Source organism: Squalius cephalus (assembly GCF_949319135.1).
Source record: "Squalius cephalus genome assembly, chromosome: 2".
In the NCBI taxonomy this organism is placed as follows: Eukaryota; Metazoa; Chordata; class Actinopteri; order Cypriniformes; family Leuciscidae; genus Squalius; species Squalius cephalus.
Genome location: NC_137123.1, coordinates 46,783,921 through 46,802,077, shown reverse-complemented (window position 1 = coordinate 46,802,077; position 18,157 = coordinate 46,783,921). Strand labels below are relative to the sequence as shown.

The window sequence follows — 18,157 nt, the reverse complement described above, 5'->3', positions numbered from 1 at the left end:
AGCTCATATATCTGCATACAGCTGATATTCAGTGCAGTCTATGGGAACTAAGCGTATATTCGATGTTCGCAGAAGAAAACACAAGCTACGAACAGTATTAATGCACATTTAAACGTGTTTCCAGCGGCATGTAAGGTTATGTGGATTGTTGTCATGGTGTGAGCTCTGGACTAAAATAGCTTGTCCGTTCAATTGCACGCCTTTTGTCATCCACGCCACTTCATATACTGCTTACTGTTCAACTACTGCAAACCAAACATTAGATAACGCATGAGAAGACAAGCACTAGTGTCATTTTCGGATTTCCTGTATTTTTTGTGTAACGTTAGATACAGTAGTTAATTGGCCTGGTGTTTGTTGATCTGCTCGCTTTATGTTCTATATGTTTGTTATTCTTTCTTTCTGAAGCTCTGACTCAGATGCCCAGCGTGGTTTGGCAGGAGGACGCAGACTTCTTCACGCCATCGCAGGTATGTGAGCTGGTTAAAAAAAAAAAAATGACGTCATAAGCTGGACGTTTTTATTACAGTGCAACTTCACTTCATTGTGAGCCGAAAGCACGTGCGAGACATGGTGCAATGTGCTGTTGTTACATTTGCAAAGGTGGCAAAAAAAAAAAAAAAAAATCTAAATACCTTTCTTTTTTCATTTTCAATATGATTTAGTATGTATTGATTTTTGCAGTGCTTATATGGGCAGTGCGATTGTTTATTTAGCTTGGTGAAATGCGTTTCCATGTGGAGGCGGGAACTGGGAGGCATCTTTCTGTAAGGACTCTAGGATCCTGAAAGAACATAATACATACATTTTTGCACAGTCTCATGTTTTCGTCTCAAATAACAAACAGACATTAATTCCAGCAGCATATATAGTACGAAATCTATTATGTGATTTTTAAGTGATTAGTCCTAAATGGAATTTGTAAAGGTATAGTTCACTCAGAAATTAAAATGTTGTCGTTTACTCACCCTCACGCCTATTTGACTTTTATTTGGGTGAAGTTATATTATAGTTCATTAAAACCATGTACTAAAATAACAAACTAAAACTGAAGTAGAAATTAATAAAAACTATAGACATATTGTTTAAGGACACCAAAAATGATCGGCATTTTCGGGTTTTGGCCCAGAATTTTCATTTCGGTGCATTTTTTATTAAATTTTTAAAGCAAAAATAATCAAAATGACAAAACACACAAAAAAGTTGCTAAAACTTAAAAAGAAAATGGAAAATATGCAAGTAAAAACGAATGGAAAATATGAATAAAAACTGCAATAGTGTCTAAGTGATACTCAAATAAGATTTCTGAGATCCGCACTTCAAATTGTGGTTAAGCCGGTTGTATGAGATACAATAAAACGCCATACTTACTTTCCCTCCCTGTGATTAAAAAAGTTATTAGAAAGTAAGAGTTTAATTGCCAAGTATGATCTTTGCATTTGCTAGATGCTTCCTTCCTGTTCACAGAGGAATAATAATAGTAGTTAGACAGACTAATGAAATAACATATCTAGGCCTGTAGAAAAACACTTGACAGAATAACATGTACAGAAGAGTTGCTGTGCTGTGCTGTGCAGAAGAGGTAATGCATAGGTTGTATGATTAAATATTAATATGAATGAACATATTGCTAATAGAGCTATATGCAAAACATGACAACATTGGCATTTGAGCCCAACACCTGGTATAGTTATAAAAGTGTGCTGTTTCTAGTGGTGATGGATTTTATTTTATCACGATCAGGCACACGAGACTGATTAAAGTTTGATAAAGATATTTTTATCATGTTTCCTTTGGGGCAGGAAGCTAAAGCCACACAAACATGCACAGAGACTGTTGCTGCTTCAGGTTGACAGACAATTTGCCATTTTTGTGGTTAACAGTTACGCAAGAGACCTGTCTTATGGCTTGAGAATGGCTACAATCAAAGTGGATGGAAAAATAAATTTATAGTTCTCGATTTGTTTAAAGGGGCTTAGTTTGTTGTCTTGACAGTACTAGTGGAGGTGGATGCAATGTTATATCAATCTGTACTAAATATAATCTGTATGTAGTAGGGCTGTCTTTTGCGTCTTATCATGCTTGAATGGACAAAAACACACAAAATTATGTAAAAATTATGTTTTGAAGAATATCCTCGTTAGCACAGCCTGGTGTTCCTCGTGTGCCTGTTAAAAACGATAGAATTTATTTTCTATTTCAATAAAATGAATGTAGTGTATTTTAGTTTGATAATGTTTTTTTATTTAATATTTAGTATTTTTGGGGGATTTTATGGTACCAAATTATATTTATGTAGTAGGCCTACTTATAATCCATTTATGCGTTTTTTGATCATTGACCTGAAAATGAAATTTCCAATTTAAAGGGGTGATGAACTGAGAAATCAAAGTTTCCTTGAGCTTTTGACATATAAGAGATCATCATACTATAATAATATCCTGTAAGTTTCAGAACTGAAAACTACCTTGTTAGTCCAATAAAAGCTTTTATAGACATCAGGCTCAGCAAACGACTCGTTTTTCAAAGTGGGGAACAATGACGTCAAAGAGGATAAAACACCGCCTCCACAAAAGAAGATCAACGCCTACTTCAACACGGCCTGGTTAGCCCCGCCCACCGATTCGCCCGAACATGCTAAATAACATAGGACGACATGATAATTGCTACCGGATCGAGCTACTTACAAGCAATAAACATGCTGTTTACTAAATATTGTGCAGTGCCTGTTTGTGGAAGAAGACAGTCATAAGCTTCCTTCGGATTCCAGCATGGTTAAACTTTATTAAATCAGTCAATCACAATTCCCCGACACGGATCTGCCAGCAACATGTAAGTAACCATGTGTATTCTAATGCCTGATCTGCGATCAGTGATTTCGGTGTAATTATTCAAGTTCAGATATTTCTCTTAAAATCGTTCAATACTGTTTATGCATCAGTGACTAAACGATCAACTTCACATAATTTCTCGTAGTATTATGAAAATAATCTTTTTTTAAACTGTTATTAAATTATATAGCCTACAGAAAGCGATCAAAGAACGATCCCTTTCGCCCAAGCTGTCAATCAAACAGCACAGCGCGAGCCGCGAGAGCTTATCTGGACACTTACTAGGGCTGAACGATATATCGTTATCGTATCTATAATCGAGATATGAACTTTCAAGATATTACTATCGAAAAAGCAACGATATAGACGATATAGATTTCCCCTCTCCGCGCTCGCCCTGCATACAACTCTGGCAGTCACAACAAACATCAGTTTTACGAGTGCCCTTGAATGCACCGCTAAAGCCAGCGCGCTCACACTACCAGGGACGTGGGAACTATATTGTGAGAGAGGGGGCGGCGTTTCCATGGTGACGCGTCATTGCTTGTCACGTGACACACCGCAGCAGCAACAGCGCTGAATGAATGATGATCTTTCTTTATGTCATTTTTCATTTTTTATTCAGAATATTCACAAATGTGTTAGCTATGGCATGAAATATCTGATATTCCGATTGTCAAATACATGCAAGTGGAAGTGTATTGTTGTTTAAACACCTTTATAATGATCGCGTTAGTTGAGCTGTATGCGCGATGGGCGCCGCCATCTTTAGTTTGTGCCGCAGACGCAGGTCAGAGAATCGGATCTGTTGGATTTACAACACGTGAATTCATCCACTTCTCCTGAAATACTTAAAAGTAAGTGGCTGGTGAACTGAGAATAGAATAGAGTAAACATTGAATATACTTACACAATGTGTATCTGATATGAATAAAACGTGTCGAATTATAATGGAAAGGATTATTATTACCTCTTCCATAGACATCAGTATGTATTTTACAAACTCTAAATGTATTGTTTTTTTAGTACTTACGTAGTCATATCGTATTGTATCGATATCGAGATATCTGGCATGAAAATCGAGATATGAAATTTTGTCCATATCGTTCAGCCCTAACACTTACCAAACTCGTGATGACATAATGACACTGTTACACTACACAACGAAGCTCTTACTGTGTACTCACATCGTGTTTGCATTGTGATTTGGTGTAAGCATTTGTGAGAGTGCAAAAATTGCGTTGCAATGATAAGATCTTTATTCACGCGATCAACAGACTGTCTGTCATCTGCTCAGTGCTCATCATGCTGCAACCTTTCTTGTGATGGAATAGATTTAAATATAATGCTTTAAACGATACTTTTCACGATTTGTTAATCTTGATAGCTGTAATAGTAAAAACGTAGTAAAAGTTTTCGAGAGAGTTCATGTAATACTAGCTATTTCATTGCAAGCATGTCAGCCAATCACAGCAGTGGGCGTTTGCACTGCAGTCTCGCAGCAGACACGCCCCTTAAAACGGAGCGTTCAAATCTGAGGCAGAAATCAGGCTTGGAAAAATGGCTTTTATTTATAAATTATGACAATTTTTTATGTAAAAATCATACTAACATTATAAGGGCACCCCAGGAAACATTATAAAATAATAAAACAATCCAGTTCATGACCCCTTTAAACTGTTGAAATCTTGAATGCTTAGAGCACTGAATTAAAGGTGCGCTGTGTAATTTCTAGCGGCATCTAATGGTGAAGTTGCGAATTGCAACCAGAAGAAGTTACGGTGGCCGACAGATGTCGTCATCTGAGACAGCAGAGAGTAGCCAGTTAAGCAATGAGGTTTCTTTACAAAGATAAATTAAGAAATTAGAGTTACCTAATTATTCAGTAAAACTATGTTTTTGCGAATATTATTGTTGCTTGTACATCATTGTGTCTGTTTTATTCGCTGACTTTAGCTAGCTTCTTTGCACGAACAACGACATAGTGACGAAACGCATTTGTCCGTTTAGGGCTACTGTAGAAACGTGTCGGCACATTTCAATGTAAGGGGACCAGCGGTGTATGTAGATAGAATTTGCTCATTCTAAGGTAATAAAAACATAACGGTTTATTAAGGTCATTATACACCACTGAAAACATAGTTATGTATATGATATTGCATTTCTGTCAACAGATCCTCCTAAATATTACGCAATGCACCTTTAAGTTTGGTCTCTTTTTAAAGAAGACGCTTGACAGATTATTGTTGAGGTGAAAAAACTTTTAAAAAGTAAAGTTAAAAAAAAAGTTATAGAAATGTGATTTTTTTGAAAAATCCACAAAAATACTACTTTCAATTTATATTTGAAAGTGAAAATCTTAAAGCACTTTATTTATTTTGTATATTTTTTTCTTTTGTATTCATTTGTACTATTGCTTGTAATTTGTTTATTTTTAAGTTTCACTGGTATGTAAACATTTTTTGTTGAATGGCTAAAATTACTCCATCCCCTGAAATTGAGAAAAAAAAAAAATTCATAAAGACATCAGTAGCTGTATTGGCACTGGTGATACTGGCCTTTATTAACAGTTCAAAATAAAAAGATGCTATTAAACAAATATTTTAGATTTTTAAAGCTATTAAACAAATATTTTAAATATTTAAAAAAAAAAAGTTTTTACATCACTTAAAAAGCTGGTGCTGCAGTGTGCATTTTACTTTCACTTTTAAATTAGCCTCAATTCACCAGTCGCAGGGAGTTTGATTGGCAGGCGATCTGACCAATCATAATCCGCCATTTTTGTCCGAAAGCAGTCAGTCAGTTAGAAGATTAACTGTGGATTATCGGTGGATTTGAACTTGAAAAAAGGTGTACAATGTCTTTCCACGTTAAAACAACAGTCCTTCTGATGTTCGTTCATTCATGTCACATTTATTTGATGCTATAAATTAACTAAGGAAGAGATGATCGGTTCAGCTTTAACTGAGGCAATCTGTCACGACACATTAAAGAGCCACAAAACGGTAGGCCTATGTATTGTTTAATTTTGAAAAGTTGAGACTTTTTCATATTAAATGTTACCTGTCTGTCAGCGCGTTGTCGGTGTCCTCTATGTATTTTTCACAACATTAATAGCTCTAAGCACATACTCGCAGCAGTCTTGCACGCACTTAGAGCTTGTGTAAATTGCACGTAGAAAATTAAGTTAAGGAACAACCTTGAACAACCTGAATACTACTTTTAGACCCTACTTTATTTCTAACTTGGTTATATTGTATTCATCTATGCTTGTAATTAGTCTATTTGTTTTGTTTTTTTTTACTTGAAAAAAAAGTTTAGTTTACTTGTCTTTAATTGTTTGAACTTTTTGCTGATCCGAAAAATGACTCAACCTAATGTGATCTGTTCCACCACTAGTACTATAGTAACTAAAACTGAAATAAAAAATGATATAGTAAAACCATGTAGACATGTTAAAAAAATTATAAAAATGACCACAAAAAAACTAGTAAAACTTTAACAAATGAAAACAGAAATTATAAAAATAAAAACTGATTCTAACTATTAATAAAATGTATAATAGTAGTATCTGAATGATACTATAATAGCATGGTTTGAAGGCCGCTCTTCAAATCGTGGTTAAATGCTTGATGTCGTGATTGATAGAATAGCCTAGTTAAAAATACACCATCAGATTGGAGTCATTTATTTATTTATTTATTTTTTTAGTCTGCATCAGGGGAATATTTAATTGGCCTAGCTGTTTAATGGCTGTCAGTATGTTCTGCTGTGGTTCATTATCATTACATAACTGCAAAATAACAGTTTGAAGAAAGTTGGTTACACTTCTTTACAGTGTATGAATCATTCTAAAGTTGAATAGGGCAACCTTATTTCCCTTAGGCTCTATATCAGAGGAAGTCCATGTTATAAATAGCATATGCAATAGGCCTAATTGATTTCTAAAATATTGTTGAGCTGTTTTTGAGTAAATGTGCTTTATTTTAGTTTTAAAATAAGTTGTTTAGATTTAATAATACCATGTTGGATTTGTTTTTTGGGTTTGTTCTAGCATGATTGGTGTGTCCTAGATATGATTTGCTCATTCATGAATAATCTGGATTTTGATATCAGAATTGAACAAAATTAATTAAATGAAATTAAAATTAATTATAAAAATGAAGGTCACATTAACAAACAGCTTTATATTTAAGAAACACATTATCAGCTTGACAACCGTTTAAAAGCAGAGCCATAAATAGACTTTGATTCATTTGTAGTCAAGATGGCAAGAGTGATTGAGTAGACCTGCAGCATTCCATGTAAAGAGAACCACCCTCACCCGATGATGGATGGATGCTGCATTTACTCAGTGCATTCTAAGTACTACACTAAAACTCTACAGATTCACTGCATGTTTTCTATCTTGAGGAAGACTCCATACCCTGTATATTAATCCAATCATTGTAAAATGTGTACTTAACAGTCATCTGACACCAGGCAACCAAGTGGCCTCTATATACACCTATTGTATGCTTGGAGGGCTAAAGTTAGCTAGTTCCTATGGATACCCTGCTGTAACACTCGTCAGTCATGGTTTCAAGGCTCTCAGTAAGATGGCTATTTCAGAAAATTGCCTATGATGTGCTACTGGTAGTTTATGCAATAGTGTATGGTTATGTGTCAAAATCGTACAGTGTTCCCTTTCAGTTGTGGTGCTTTCAAAATAAGGTCAGCTCAAGTATACTTGTGCTCTGAATTTACTGGTTTCTATTTCCAGTTTTATGTTATTTAGGTAACATTTTTATTTGCAATGCTAAGTGAAGGAATGTAATACATTTCTTACGTATTACATTTATTCATAACTTGCACTACTGTTCAAAAGTAAATGAACAAATAAATACCAAATAAATGCAGACTTTTGAACAGTAGTTCAACAGTAAAAACAGTAATATGGTGAAATATTATTACAATTTAAATAACTGTTTTCTATTTCAATATATTTTAAAATGTAATATATTGCTGTGATGGCAAATCTGAATTTTCAGCAGCCATTACTCCAGTCTTAAAGGGTTAGTTCACCCATGATTTACTCACCCTCAAGCTATCCTAGTGTGTATATGACTTTCTTCTTTTAGCCAAACACAAGCGGAGTTACATTAAAACAAATCCTGGCTCTTCCAAGTTTTATAATGGGAGTGAGTAGCGCCTGAGATTTTGAAGCCCAAAAAAGCACATCCATCCATCATAAAAGTAATCCATTCGGCTGCCGGGGGTTAATAAAAGCCTTGTTTTAGACTTCAAATTCGTGACCGGTGTTTTGTTTTGCTCTATCCTCTGCGCTTCCGCGTCCGTCAATACCTGATGCGTAGGGTCAGAGGTCACTCTTCCGCTGGAACTAGACTCGCGTACAGCCTTTGCCGGAAGCCAGTGATTTTAGTTTAGAAAGTTATAAATATGGATATTTTTCTTAGAAAAACGCATCGCTTTGCTTCAGAAGGCCTTTATTAACCCTCTTGGACAGTATGGATTACTTTTATGATGGATGGATGTGCTTTTTTTGGGCTTCAGAATCTCTGGCGCTACTCACTCCCATTATAAAGCTGGGAAGAGCCAGGATACTTTTTTTATATACTGTAACTCCCCCTGTATACTGGGGGACTGTGACTTTTTATACCTTTTTTTTTAATGGATGGAAAATCCAAAAGAACAGTATTTATTTGAAAACTTTTGTAAAATTAGAAAATGTTTTTGTCACTTTTGATCAGTTTTATGCCTCTTTTCTTGATGTTTTTTATTTAATTTAATTTTTTTATAAATAATACAATCATACTGACCCCAAACTTTTAAACATCGTGTGTTATTCTATTATTTTATTTTAAACCTCATTACAACCTTATGTTTACTCAAAATATAACTGTTATGTAGGCTAATCTATATAACAAATATATATTTTCCCTTCCAGGCAGAGGAGCAGCACAGTGAGAATGTTCCTCGAGAGGAGAGGTGAGAATCTCTCTTTACCACAATGCCTTTGAGACTTTAATACAGTAGCCTATTTGCATTTTTTTGGTATCTTTGCTTCAGGTATGGTTAGTACAAATCTGTTGTTGTAAACCCACAATTTGTTGTATATAAAATAGTTTATAAAATTATCACGTTCAAAACTTGAAGAACAAAAGTTTTAGGCTACATTTTTAGCATCACATGTAAGTTTCTGGGGGTCTATTGTGTATATCCCCTAAACATTTAAATTGAGGCAGGGTTGGCTTGTTTCAACAGTGCATGGCATGGAAAACTAAGCCTCTTTAGGACACTGTCAGCTTTCTGTTCACTCTACATTTGCATTCATATGACTGGCATGACCTAAGATCAACACGCACTGTTTTATTAACTGCATTTCAATAGAAAGATATGAGCACAGTATGTAAACAATGTGCCAGTGAAGTCAAGTGAAGTGAAGTGAAGTTACAAACAAGCATATACATTTTGCTCAGTATGCATTTTGGAACTAGTTTTTGCATCTTGATGTTTCTATCCAACATTTATTTCTGCAATATCCCAACATTCAAATGGATGGATGTCCAGCTAGTACTTAGAAGTGTCATTCCCTCACTTACCCAAGCCTCATTCCCTCACGTATTTGTGGGTTTGACTGTCACTAAATGCAGTTCAGATGATGAGTGATTCATGTATTGGTTGCTTGAATTCTGCAGGAGAAGAAATGAGTTGTATGAAAAACATGATGTGTGGACTCCAAGCCAGTGGTATTTATTTTGATAAGATTTATTACCATCATAAACTGTGGATAATTTGTGCATTTGATCATATTCAAAGAAGACTTAAAGCATCTGTGTTTGTGCATGCAAATTTGTTCACACTCTCTTTTAGTAACTGAAGCTTTTTTTTTTTTTTACTTTCTCTTCATTTTCCCCTCTTCATTTTATCTTTGCCACATCCTCTCATGCTACCCGTCCCCAACTCTGTAGATCTCATTCTGCTATCTGCCTGTAGCAGATGTTTCATAGTTCACATTGTCTTTTCATTGTTGCCTCAGGGTAGCAGCATGCTCTGTGGTTAAGTCCTAATCAGGGACTATCACCAAGCACAATGGCTGCTTTTAACACAACAGCATCAACAAGACTCAGTTCCTGTATCAACAGCAACGTGCAGTTTCATACCCTTGCTGTAACATTGATGTTGAACACTGCTAAAAAACAACAACAACTTTCAATGCAGAAAATGAATGCCATCTTTAAAAATTGTTTGGTGTCAAACTCAATTCTCCATCATTTTTTATTTACATTTTAGTTTTAATATTTTTTGTTCCATTTTAAATATTTAAATAAACCTGCAGGTGACTCTGGACTCTAAAACAAGGAAGCAGAGATGATACCTTCACTCTGAGTGGTCTAAATTGAGTTTTTGAATGAGCAGAAATTGCCAAATTGAAATTAAATCTGTCAAGGGTACTGTAACAGTGCATAAATAATGGCATAATCATACCACTTACGTAATAATACTAATACCAATAATAAAAATGAGTGATGATAATTTCATTAAGGCAAACTAATATGATAATACAGTCTAAAATAGTAATTATTTCATTATATATTTGTTGTTTTTATGGGCTCGGGATCACCCTTTTCATCTTTCACGACTTTGCAGGTATGGGGAAAATGTATGGAATTACAGCTATGAGTATTTAAATATAGTTAAAAGGTTGGTAAAGTGTTAAACAGAACTGAGAATACTACTACACACTTATTGGTAGCCTAGCTGTATCAGCATTATCAGGTTAGCCAAGGTATTTAATAAACACAACAAATATGGGATGTGGTGAAATTAGTCAATACTATTTTAATTCCAACCCGAAGAGCAACAGAATGCTGCTCATTATGCATGTATGCAGCATGCTTTTGGTAATTTCATGGGAGCAGTGTAACAGTCTTTTTTACAGGCAAGCAGAACAGTGCTAGATGGTTGTCCGAATAGAGAAGTGAAATCGTTTGACCACACTGACTGTGCATCTTTGACAAAAGTCAAACACTGTAGAATCAAAAACTCATATGGTCTACATATCTTCAAATCTACATATGTTTCTAAATCTTTTACATTGATCTGTCCAAAAGATGGGTGTAACTCTCTAGAAATGTAACATTAGCAGACATTGAGCTTTTCAGGGAGTTGGACTTATAACATTAATGCAGTGTTAAGCAAGAGAATGTGCATAGATAGGACAGAAAACTATAGGGCCTGAGAAGCTATAACACATGCATTGCACCAATAGAGTGGTGCAGGTATGACGTCACATTGTAGGCCAATCGGCAGTTAGCATCACACTGGTTCCCTTGACAAAGCTCAATAGGATTTTTCCATAGGCTTTTGGATTATTGCACAAAAAAAACAACAACAACAAAAGTTTATGATACTTACACGTTTTGTCCATCAAGATCATTTTCCACAGATGAACACAACTTTTATGAATTTTGAAACCTAAATGCAGTCACCAGAAGTAAAAAGCTAAATGTAGACTATAAACAAACTACAGTGTCGGTCCTCCCTATACGCAAAGTACGCAAGTTGCGTGGGGCCCCCGAACCACCAGTGGGTCAATAATAATGATTTAGGGCTGTGTTTTCAATTCATTTTTGATTTAGGTGATTATGAAAACATGATGCTGCTTTCCATTCCTTTCCGTCACCATACGTAACATCCAAATCAGTGGAATCATGTAACGTCACGTGTAAAAGAGTATTGAGCTGCGAAAGAAACGCTGTTCAACAGGCGGCTTTTTGTCGGCGTGATCCGAGATGGAGAGAAACACGGACAAGTACATGCTGCTTCGGGTATGTGCTTAAACTAACAAATACACTGATAACAATTTGTCAGTGTCCGTCTTGGGGACTTTTTAACCTAATCGCATTGAGTTATGTCTTCAGAAAATCTGGTAAAGTAATCAAATACTTGTTATTATTAGGTCTGTGCATTCGGTCTTAAAGTGACAGCAGCCTAATAAACCCCCTGCTCTCTCTGCCATTTGATATGTTAATCAAACAACAAAAGAAAACGAGAGAATCACTGATCTTCACTGAATAACATTAGTAACTTTACATTTGAATCAATGTATATTTAATTCATACAGTAAAGACTATGCAATGTTTTATTTATATATTTTTTTAACTATTGGAAGAGTATACTACTGGTGTTCAGAGTTTGCTCTTTGAACTTTGGCCTTGCGTTTGTGTATCTATTGGCAGGGTGTCTGTGACGGCATCTAACTGTGTATTGGAGATTATTGACTATCTACAGCATGCAGAGCAAAGAGAAAGAGACCGTGTTATGGGTTGTCTGAGGTCTATATATGATACATGGATTTGAGTAGCTTTAGAATTTTTTTTTTGTTTTATCTGCTTATAAAACACATTATTCTATATTATGAAGTCTCTTTTGAAAGCACTTGACTACGTGGTTATAGAGCTTTGGATTTGAAACCCATTTTGAGAGGTCTATATAATACACCTGCTTTATGCAAGCTATGTGAATATTGGATTGGTCTTTTTGGCATCTAAATGTGTACATAAATTGCATAAGAATCTGTATTAAAACATTAGTATTTGACATTTGCTGATTACTCTTGAAATAGAGAATAATATAAACACTATAACAATTTAATATATTGAATTATTTTAAAGGATTTTCAAACACGTTGACAGCATTATTTTACCACTTTTATTCCCAGAACCTGTCAATTAATCCTGTAAATTTCTTTCTCGCGTCTGTTCTTTCTCATGGGATAAATGAGACAATCTGTTATTTAGTATGTGCAAAATATATTTTGGGAAAAGCCTATTTCTGCTCAAAAATTATTCCAGGAAATTATGATTCAAACATCAGACATACAATATCACACTATCACTAGTAATGGACTCCATTACAGATTTACAGATTAATACAAAAAAATGTAGGTAGTTTTGTCAGAGAATTTCAGGAAGCTATGTTTTAATATGTTTGAATACTGTTTTTGGGTAACAGATCCACATCAGGATTCACAATATTGTATGATTTTAAGTAATGGACATTAGATGGTTTGTTGGTTTCATATCTTGTGTAATGTAACAAAGTACTATTGCCTAATTGTAAATCATTCTTGATTGCGTTTACACTGCTTTGTCCACTATTTCAAATCTTAGAACATTTTAGCACTTCCAGCAGTACTTTCAGGATGTTACACCATGTTTATCTCACAAGTAAATGGAGTCTGTGAACATTTGTTCTTCATTGCATAAAACATTCTTGGTTGGGGGAGGTGATGTCACAATGACTGCTCTTTATGGCCTAGGCTATATTGTTAATTTTTAAATGTAGTGAAAGACTATTAAATCAATTAACCCATAAATGATAAAAAGTGTTATATGCAATTAAAAAAAGTCAAAAAAACTGCCACACTTGTGCTTAATCTCAGCTAGTCAGTTTCTCATACACACCCTGAGTTTTGGGAGCTTGATGTTGCACTTGGCCTTTTTGACCTTGTATGTTTTTTTGTTTTTGTTTTTCTGGTTGATAATACCAAAAAAATATTTTACCTGAAAAAGGCAAACATTTGGGTTACAGTAAAGCACTTGGTGTGGAAGTCAAGTCACATTTATTTATTTAGGGTTTTTTACAATACAGATTGTTTCAAAGCAGCTTTACAGAGATAACTGGAAAATAATGCAACAAAGTTTGATTTCAGAAGAAAAGAGCATCACAGTTCAGCTTACAGTAAGTTCAGTGATGTTTCATTTTTGTTGTAAAAAAGTTATTAATTTAGTTCATTTATATTTACTGGAGAAAACCGTGATGTCATCGTCCAGCTCAGTTCAGTTCTCATATAATGGTTTCAGTGCAGGCAGATCAATATTATTGTTGAATATTAAATTATATGTTAAATTTAATGTCCTCAACTAAGCAAGCCAAGCCAATGGCAACAAAGGCAAAAAGGCGACAGTGGCAAGGAACCAAAACTCCATCAGGTGACAGAATGGAGAAAAAAGCCTTGGGAGAACCCAGGCTCAGTCGGGGGGGCCAGTTCTCCTCTGGCCAATGAACGAACAGTGTATGATTATGATCCAGGCAGCACTAATAGGTCAGAAGTCAGATTGGATTGGAACAATCAGAATATTATCCAGTTCCATCCGGTTGAAGATCGGAGTCATCACGCTGGTATGGAGACGGGTTTGTTGAGGATCAGTGGAAGTTTAATGGGACTAATTAAATTTTTTTTAAATGCTGACTTTTTCAATTCACAAAACATGCAGTATACAATGCATGGTAATATGATTTTGACTTTTTAATATGACATAATTACTTTTTTTTTTTGTAAAGTTGTATCCAATTTTACAACTTTGTTGCCATAATAAAGTAACACCTAAAACTACAAGAACAACTTTACAACTCAGCATGAAATGAAAATTCACTATATCTTTTTTTTTTTAAATGCATGTTATAGATGTTATCGTAAACCATTAATCCGTGCATACATTTTTTTTTTTTTTTTTTGAATTTTTGTAATATAACTCTTTGCACGCCATTGAGATTTTCCGTCATTTTTGACACAGCGTTTCTCCACCATTGACAAGTTTTTCAGTTTTTTTTTAGCTTTGTCTCTGGTGACATATGCCAGACTTCTTTGATCATTAAGTTAATTTAAACTAGTGATGCAGCGATCATGATTTTTCATGGCCGATTGCCGATTTTGTTTACAAGCAAATTTGTCGTTTCTGATACTGGTTGCCGATTATTTTTTGTATTTTTGTATTTTTCTTTGAATAGGCAAATGTATTTGTTGTTTGCTCTATTGCAGGCCAAACTGTCCTTAAATAAAAACAATTATATATCTGTAGCAAATTGAAATCAGAGGCAACCACTGCGTTTTAATCACAATCCAAACCAAGATGCTAAATTTCAAGATTTAAAGCAAAAGTAGAATGGTCTAACTTTAGCTTTGTGAACAGCTTTTTAGCTTTTTTTCGGTTCCCTCCAGAGATACATTCATATAAACACCCACCCCCAATTCAATATTTATATTTTTCTTCCAACATTTCTAGCATTGCGAACAGTGAGCTTGCTGTGACCGGTACAGGATTTTCTGTGCTCTCCTCTCCTCTTTTCGTCCGTCTTCAGAGTGTCCCGTCTCTGGCCTGTTAACGCCATTTTTACAGACTTTGAAGTATTTCCACACAAATGACAGTTTGGTAAATGATTGCAATGCAGTTTTTGTGCAAGTCAGAAACAGATATCGGCTAAAATAATTTTTTTTTTAAAACTATCAATTAGGGCTGGGTATTGACACAAATTTCACAATTCGATTCGATTTCGATTCACAAGCTTGCAATTCGATTCGATTTCGATTACGATTCGATTCAATATCGATTATTTTGCATATCAGGTACAATACATTGCAAATTTTCTCAAGGAAAACAAATCTCTTAACTATTATTGTAACTGGGAGTCAGTTGTAGCCTATAGGCTTCATTAGCCTACTATAGGCTAATATTGAAGGTAAAAATTAACTGATTTGTATACAAACACTTAAAATACACTTTTATTTATTTTTATAATAATAAAGTTATATGAAATTATATACAAATTTAAATGGTGGCTGTCATAAAAAAACTTTCCAGATTTATTCAAACATGCATTAAATATTGAAGAACATTAAACATTATAATGAATATGTAATTTGGTGCATATATTTAACAAAATGCTCCTCTCTAGAGTAAATTTTTCTAGCTGACTAACGAGTTTGTGGTCACTGGATACATGTTTTTTTCTGAGGTAAATGTGACGTTACATGACATTGATTACTAACGTCTTTCCATGGTTGAAACAGTGATTGAGCGATTCCATGTGACATGATACGGACTTCGATAAGTTGTACTCTGTCTTTTAACACACTTTCAGAAGCTCATTCATGTTTATTTCGCGCTGTAACTGGTATTATTAAGGCGGAAGAGAAGGTCGTGTCCGCTCCGCGCTGCTGCTTCTCTTGAGCTGGGGTGCGTTTCCCGAAAGCATCGTTGGCCAACTATGGTCGCAAGTTCATCGCAATGTCCATTGAACTCTATTGGTAACGACGGAACTTGCGACCATAGTTGGCCAACGATGCTTTCGGGAAACGCACCCCTGAGCTGCGCCAGAGCGATCTCACGCCACAGCGCCAAAACGGTATTATGTTTTTGAATTTCGTAAGAAAATGGACGTAATTTGAAATCTGAGACTTTGTTTCATATCAATAATAACAAAGCACAAAGATGATTGCGATTTATTGGATTGGATGCGCGCAACAATGTTCCATTCATTCATCAACTGAAAACAGGATGACTAATCGATTCTTGGGATTTAAGAATCGATATCGTTTCGTAAAAATGAGAATCGATTAAAATCGAGAAATCGATATTTTTTGCCCAGCCCTACTATCAGTGCCCCTGCAAGCTGCCTCCACTTTTGAGTGCAACACCCTCATTTAAAAGTCCAGTCAACAACTGACGAATAGCACCAAGTCCCCTTCCTGCATATTTTTTTTTATGATAATCCATTATCTGATTGAGTGGACACCAGAACTCGTTCGTAAATGTGGCATTAGGGCCTCCTGAAGTCCCAATTTGAAGATAGCCATAGTGTAGAGTATGTTCTGCAGCTCTCTCTCTCTCTCTGGTTGCTAGTGCTAATTTTCACACCTCCTGCTGTGATACGCCCTCTCATCTCTTCCTCTGCCCTCTGCCAACACCACAAATAGCTTCAGCTCCTGGCATCAACTACATTCCATTAAGCCCAAAACATTCCACAATGTTTCTTCTCTGGATCATGCACACTAATATTTAGGGCAGTGTGCTTGTCATGTGTATTTCAATGAAAAGAAAAAAAAGAACAATACCAAAAGGCAAAACAAATTACCATCCTTAACCATGTGCATATTATGCATTTATTTTCCTCTTGAATTGTAGAGGGATGATTGTGTTTCTGTGTTTGTTTTGGCAACCAATATGTCACATTGACACTAACTAGTAGCAACACATTTATTGCTTGTGTGCTTATTGCTTCTGTCATGTGACCCTCTGTTGTGTAGCAACCAGTAACCGTGGTCACCTGTCACAAAGCTGTGCCAAATCTAAATCTATTAGATCTATTGAAAACAGAGCTGATAATATTCTTTTTGTTTATATTAGTCTATGGATTTTGCCATTGAAAGAACAGTGTGTTTGTATGAATTTCGGATGAAATCAATTGCTTTCCTTGAAAGTGTTGAGTCATGGGTGTTGAATATGATAAACCACCAGGTCAGAGTCCATCAAAAGTGTTAGGACAATAAAATCCAAATAAATTTAATGATGAAGACAAAGGTATGGAATTATGCTATTGCTTAGGTGTTGCTTAAGTTTAAAACAGCTAAATCGACAAACAATATTTATTTTGAAGATATTTTTATGGAGAGATGGGACATACATTAACCTTAATATAAATATAAAATAAACATATATAGGTTATAATAACTACAAATACTTATTATTATTATTATTATTATTATTATTATTATTATTATTACTATTATATAATAATAATAATAATTTTATGATTAATCTAATCTGTATATAATCTAAACTAAATAATATATAGATAAAGTCAGTTGTACATTGGATCTCAAACTGGATTTTTTTTTTAAATACTGAAGATATATCTTTTGTTTTAATTACGATCTGATCAATATAATATAATTAATATACTGAATGTTCAGACTTGACCAGAGAATATACTTTGTCAAAAGTTTGAGATCGACTGTTATAAAGGATCGAAAGCAGCAGTTTTCCATTATTCTGTTTTTCATTTTGCACAAACTGCTGAAATAGTTTTGTGGACATTTGCAGATGCACCTTGGCCAATTTATGTAAAAAAATATATATCAGCAGACACACATGCCTGTACTTCATTGGACATTGAATAACCAAAAACACACTGCTGAAGCATAAAGAGAAAAGACCAGAATCCAGTTGAACATAAGCTACATTTTACTTGCAAAACATCCAAATCAAGCTCCAGCTGAAGGATGGCTTGATACACATTGTTGATAAAACAGGGTTATTCTTGTTATTTAAAGGGTGAAAACGGTAAAAAGTAGGGTATCATCATAAAAATTCTCATCACTCTCATGTTTGTTCAAAGTATAAAGCGCATGCATTTCCATTGTTCAGGGAAGGCATGTTATGTGATTATCTTTTAAAATCATGGAAACTTTTCAAATGTGCATTTCATTAAGATAGATAATAAATAACAATGGTTGAACTCCGATGAGCTACTCAGTGTCA

At 34.8% G+C, this 18,157-nt stretch overlaps 1 protein-coding gene across 6 annotated transcripts in view; it reads left to right on the top strand.

Annotated features, from left to right (window-relative positions):
- Positions 1-18,157, top strand: part of tmem131l (transmembrane 131 like) — a 59,827-nt gene that overhangs the window by 732 nt on the left and 40,938 nt on the right. For all 6 annotated transcript variants that reach the window (XM_079858297.1, XM_079858300.1, XM_079858301.1 and 3 more), the window contains exons 2-3: positions 409-470; positions 8,779-8,819. In XM_079858297.1, the coding sequence (XP_079714423.1) occupies positions 409-470; positions 8,779-8,819 (103 nt within the window). The remainder of the gene's footprint in view (positions 1-408; positions 471-8,778; positions 8,820-18,157) is intronic.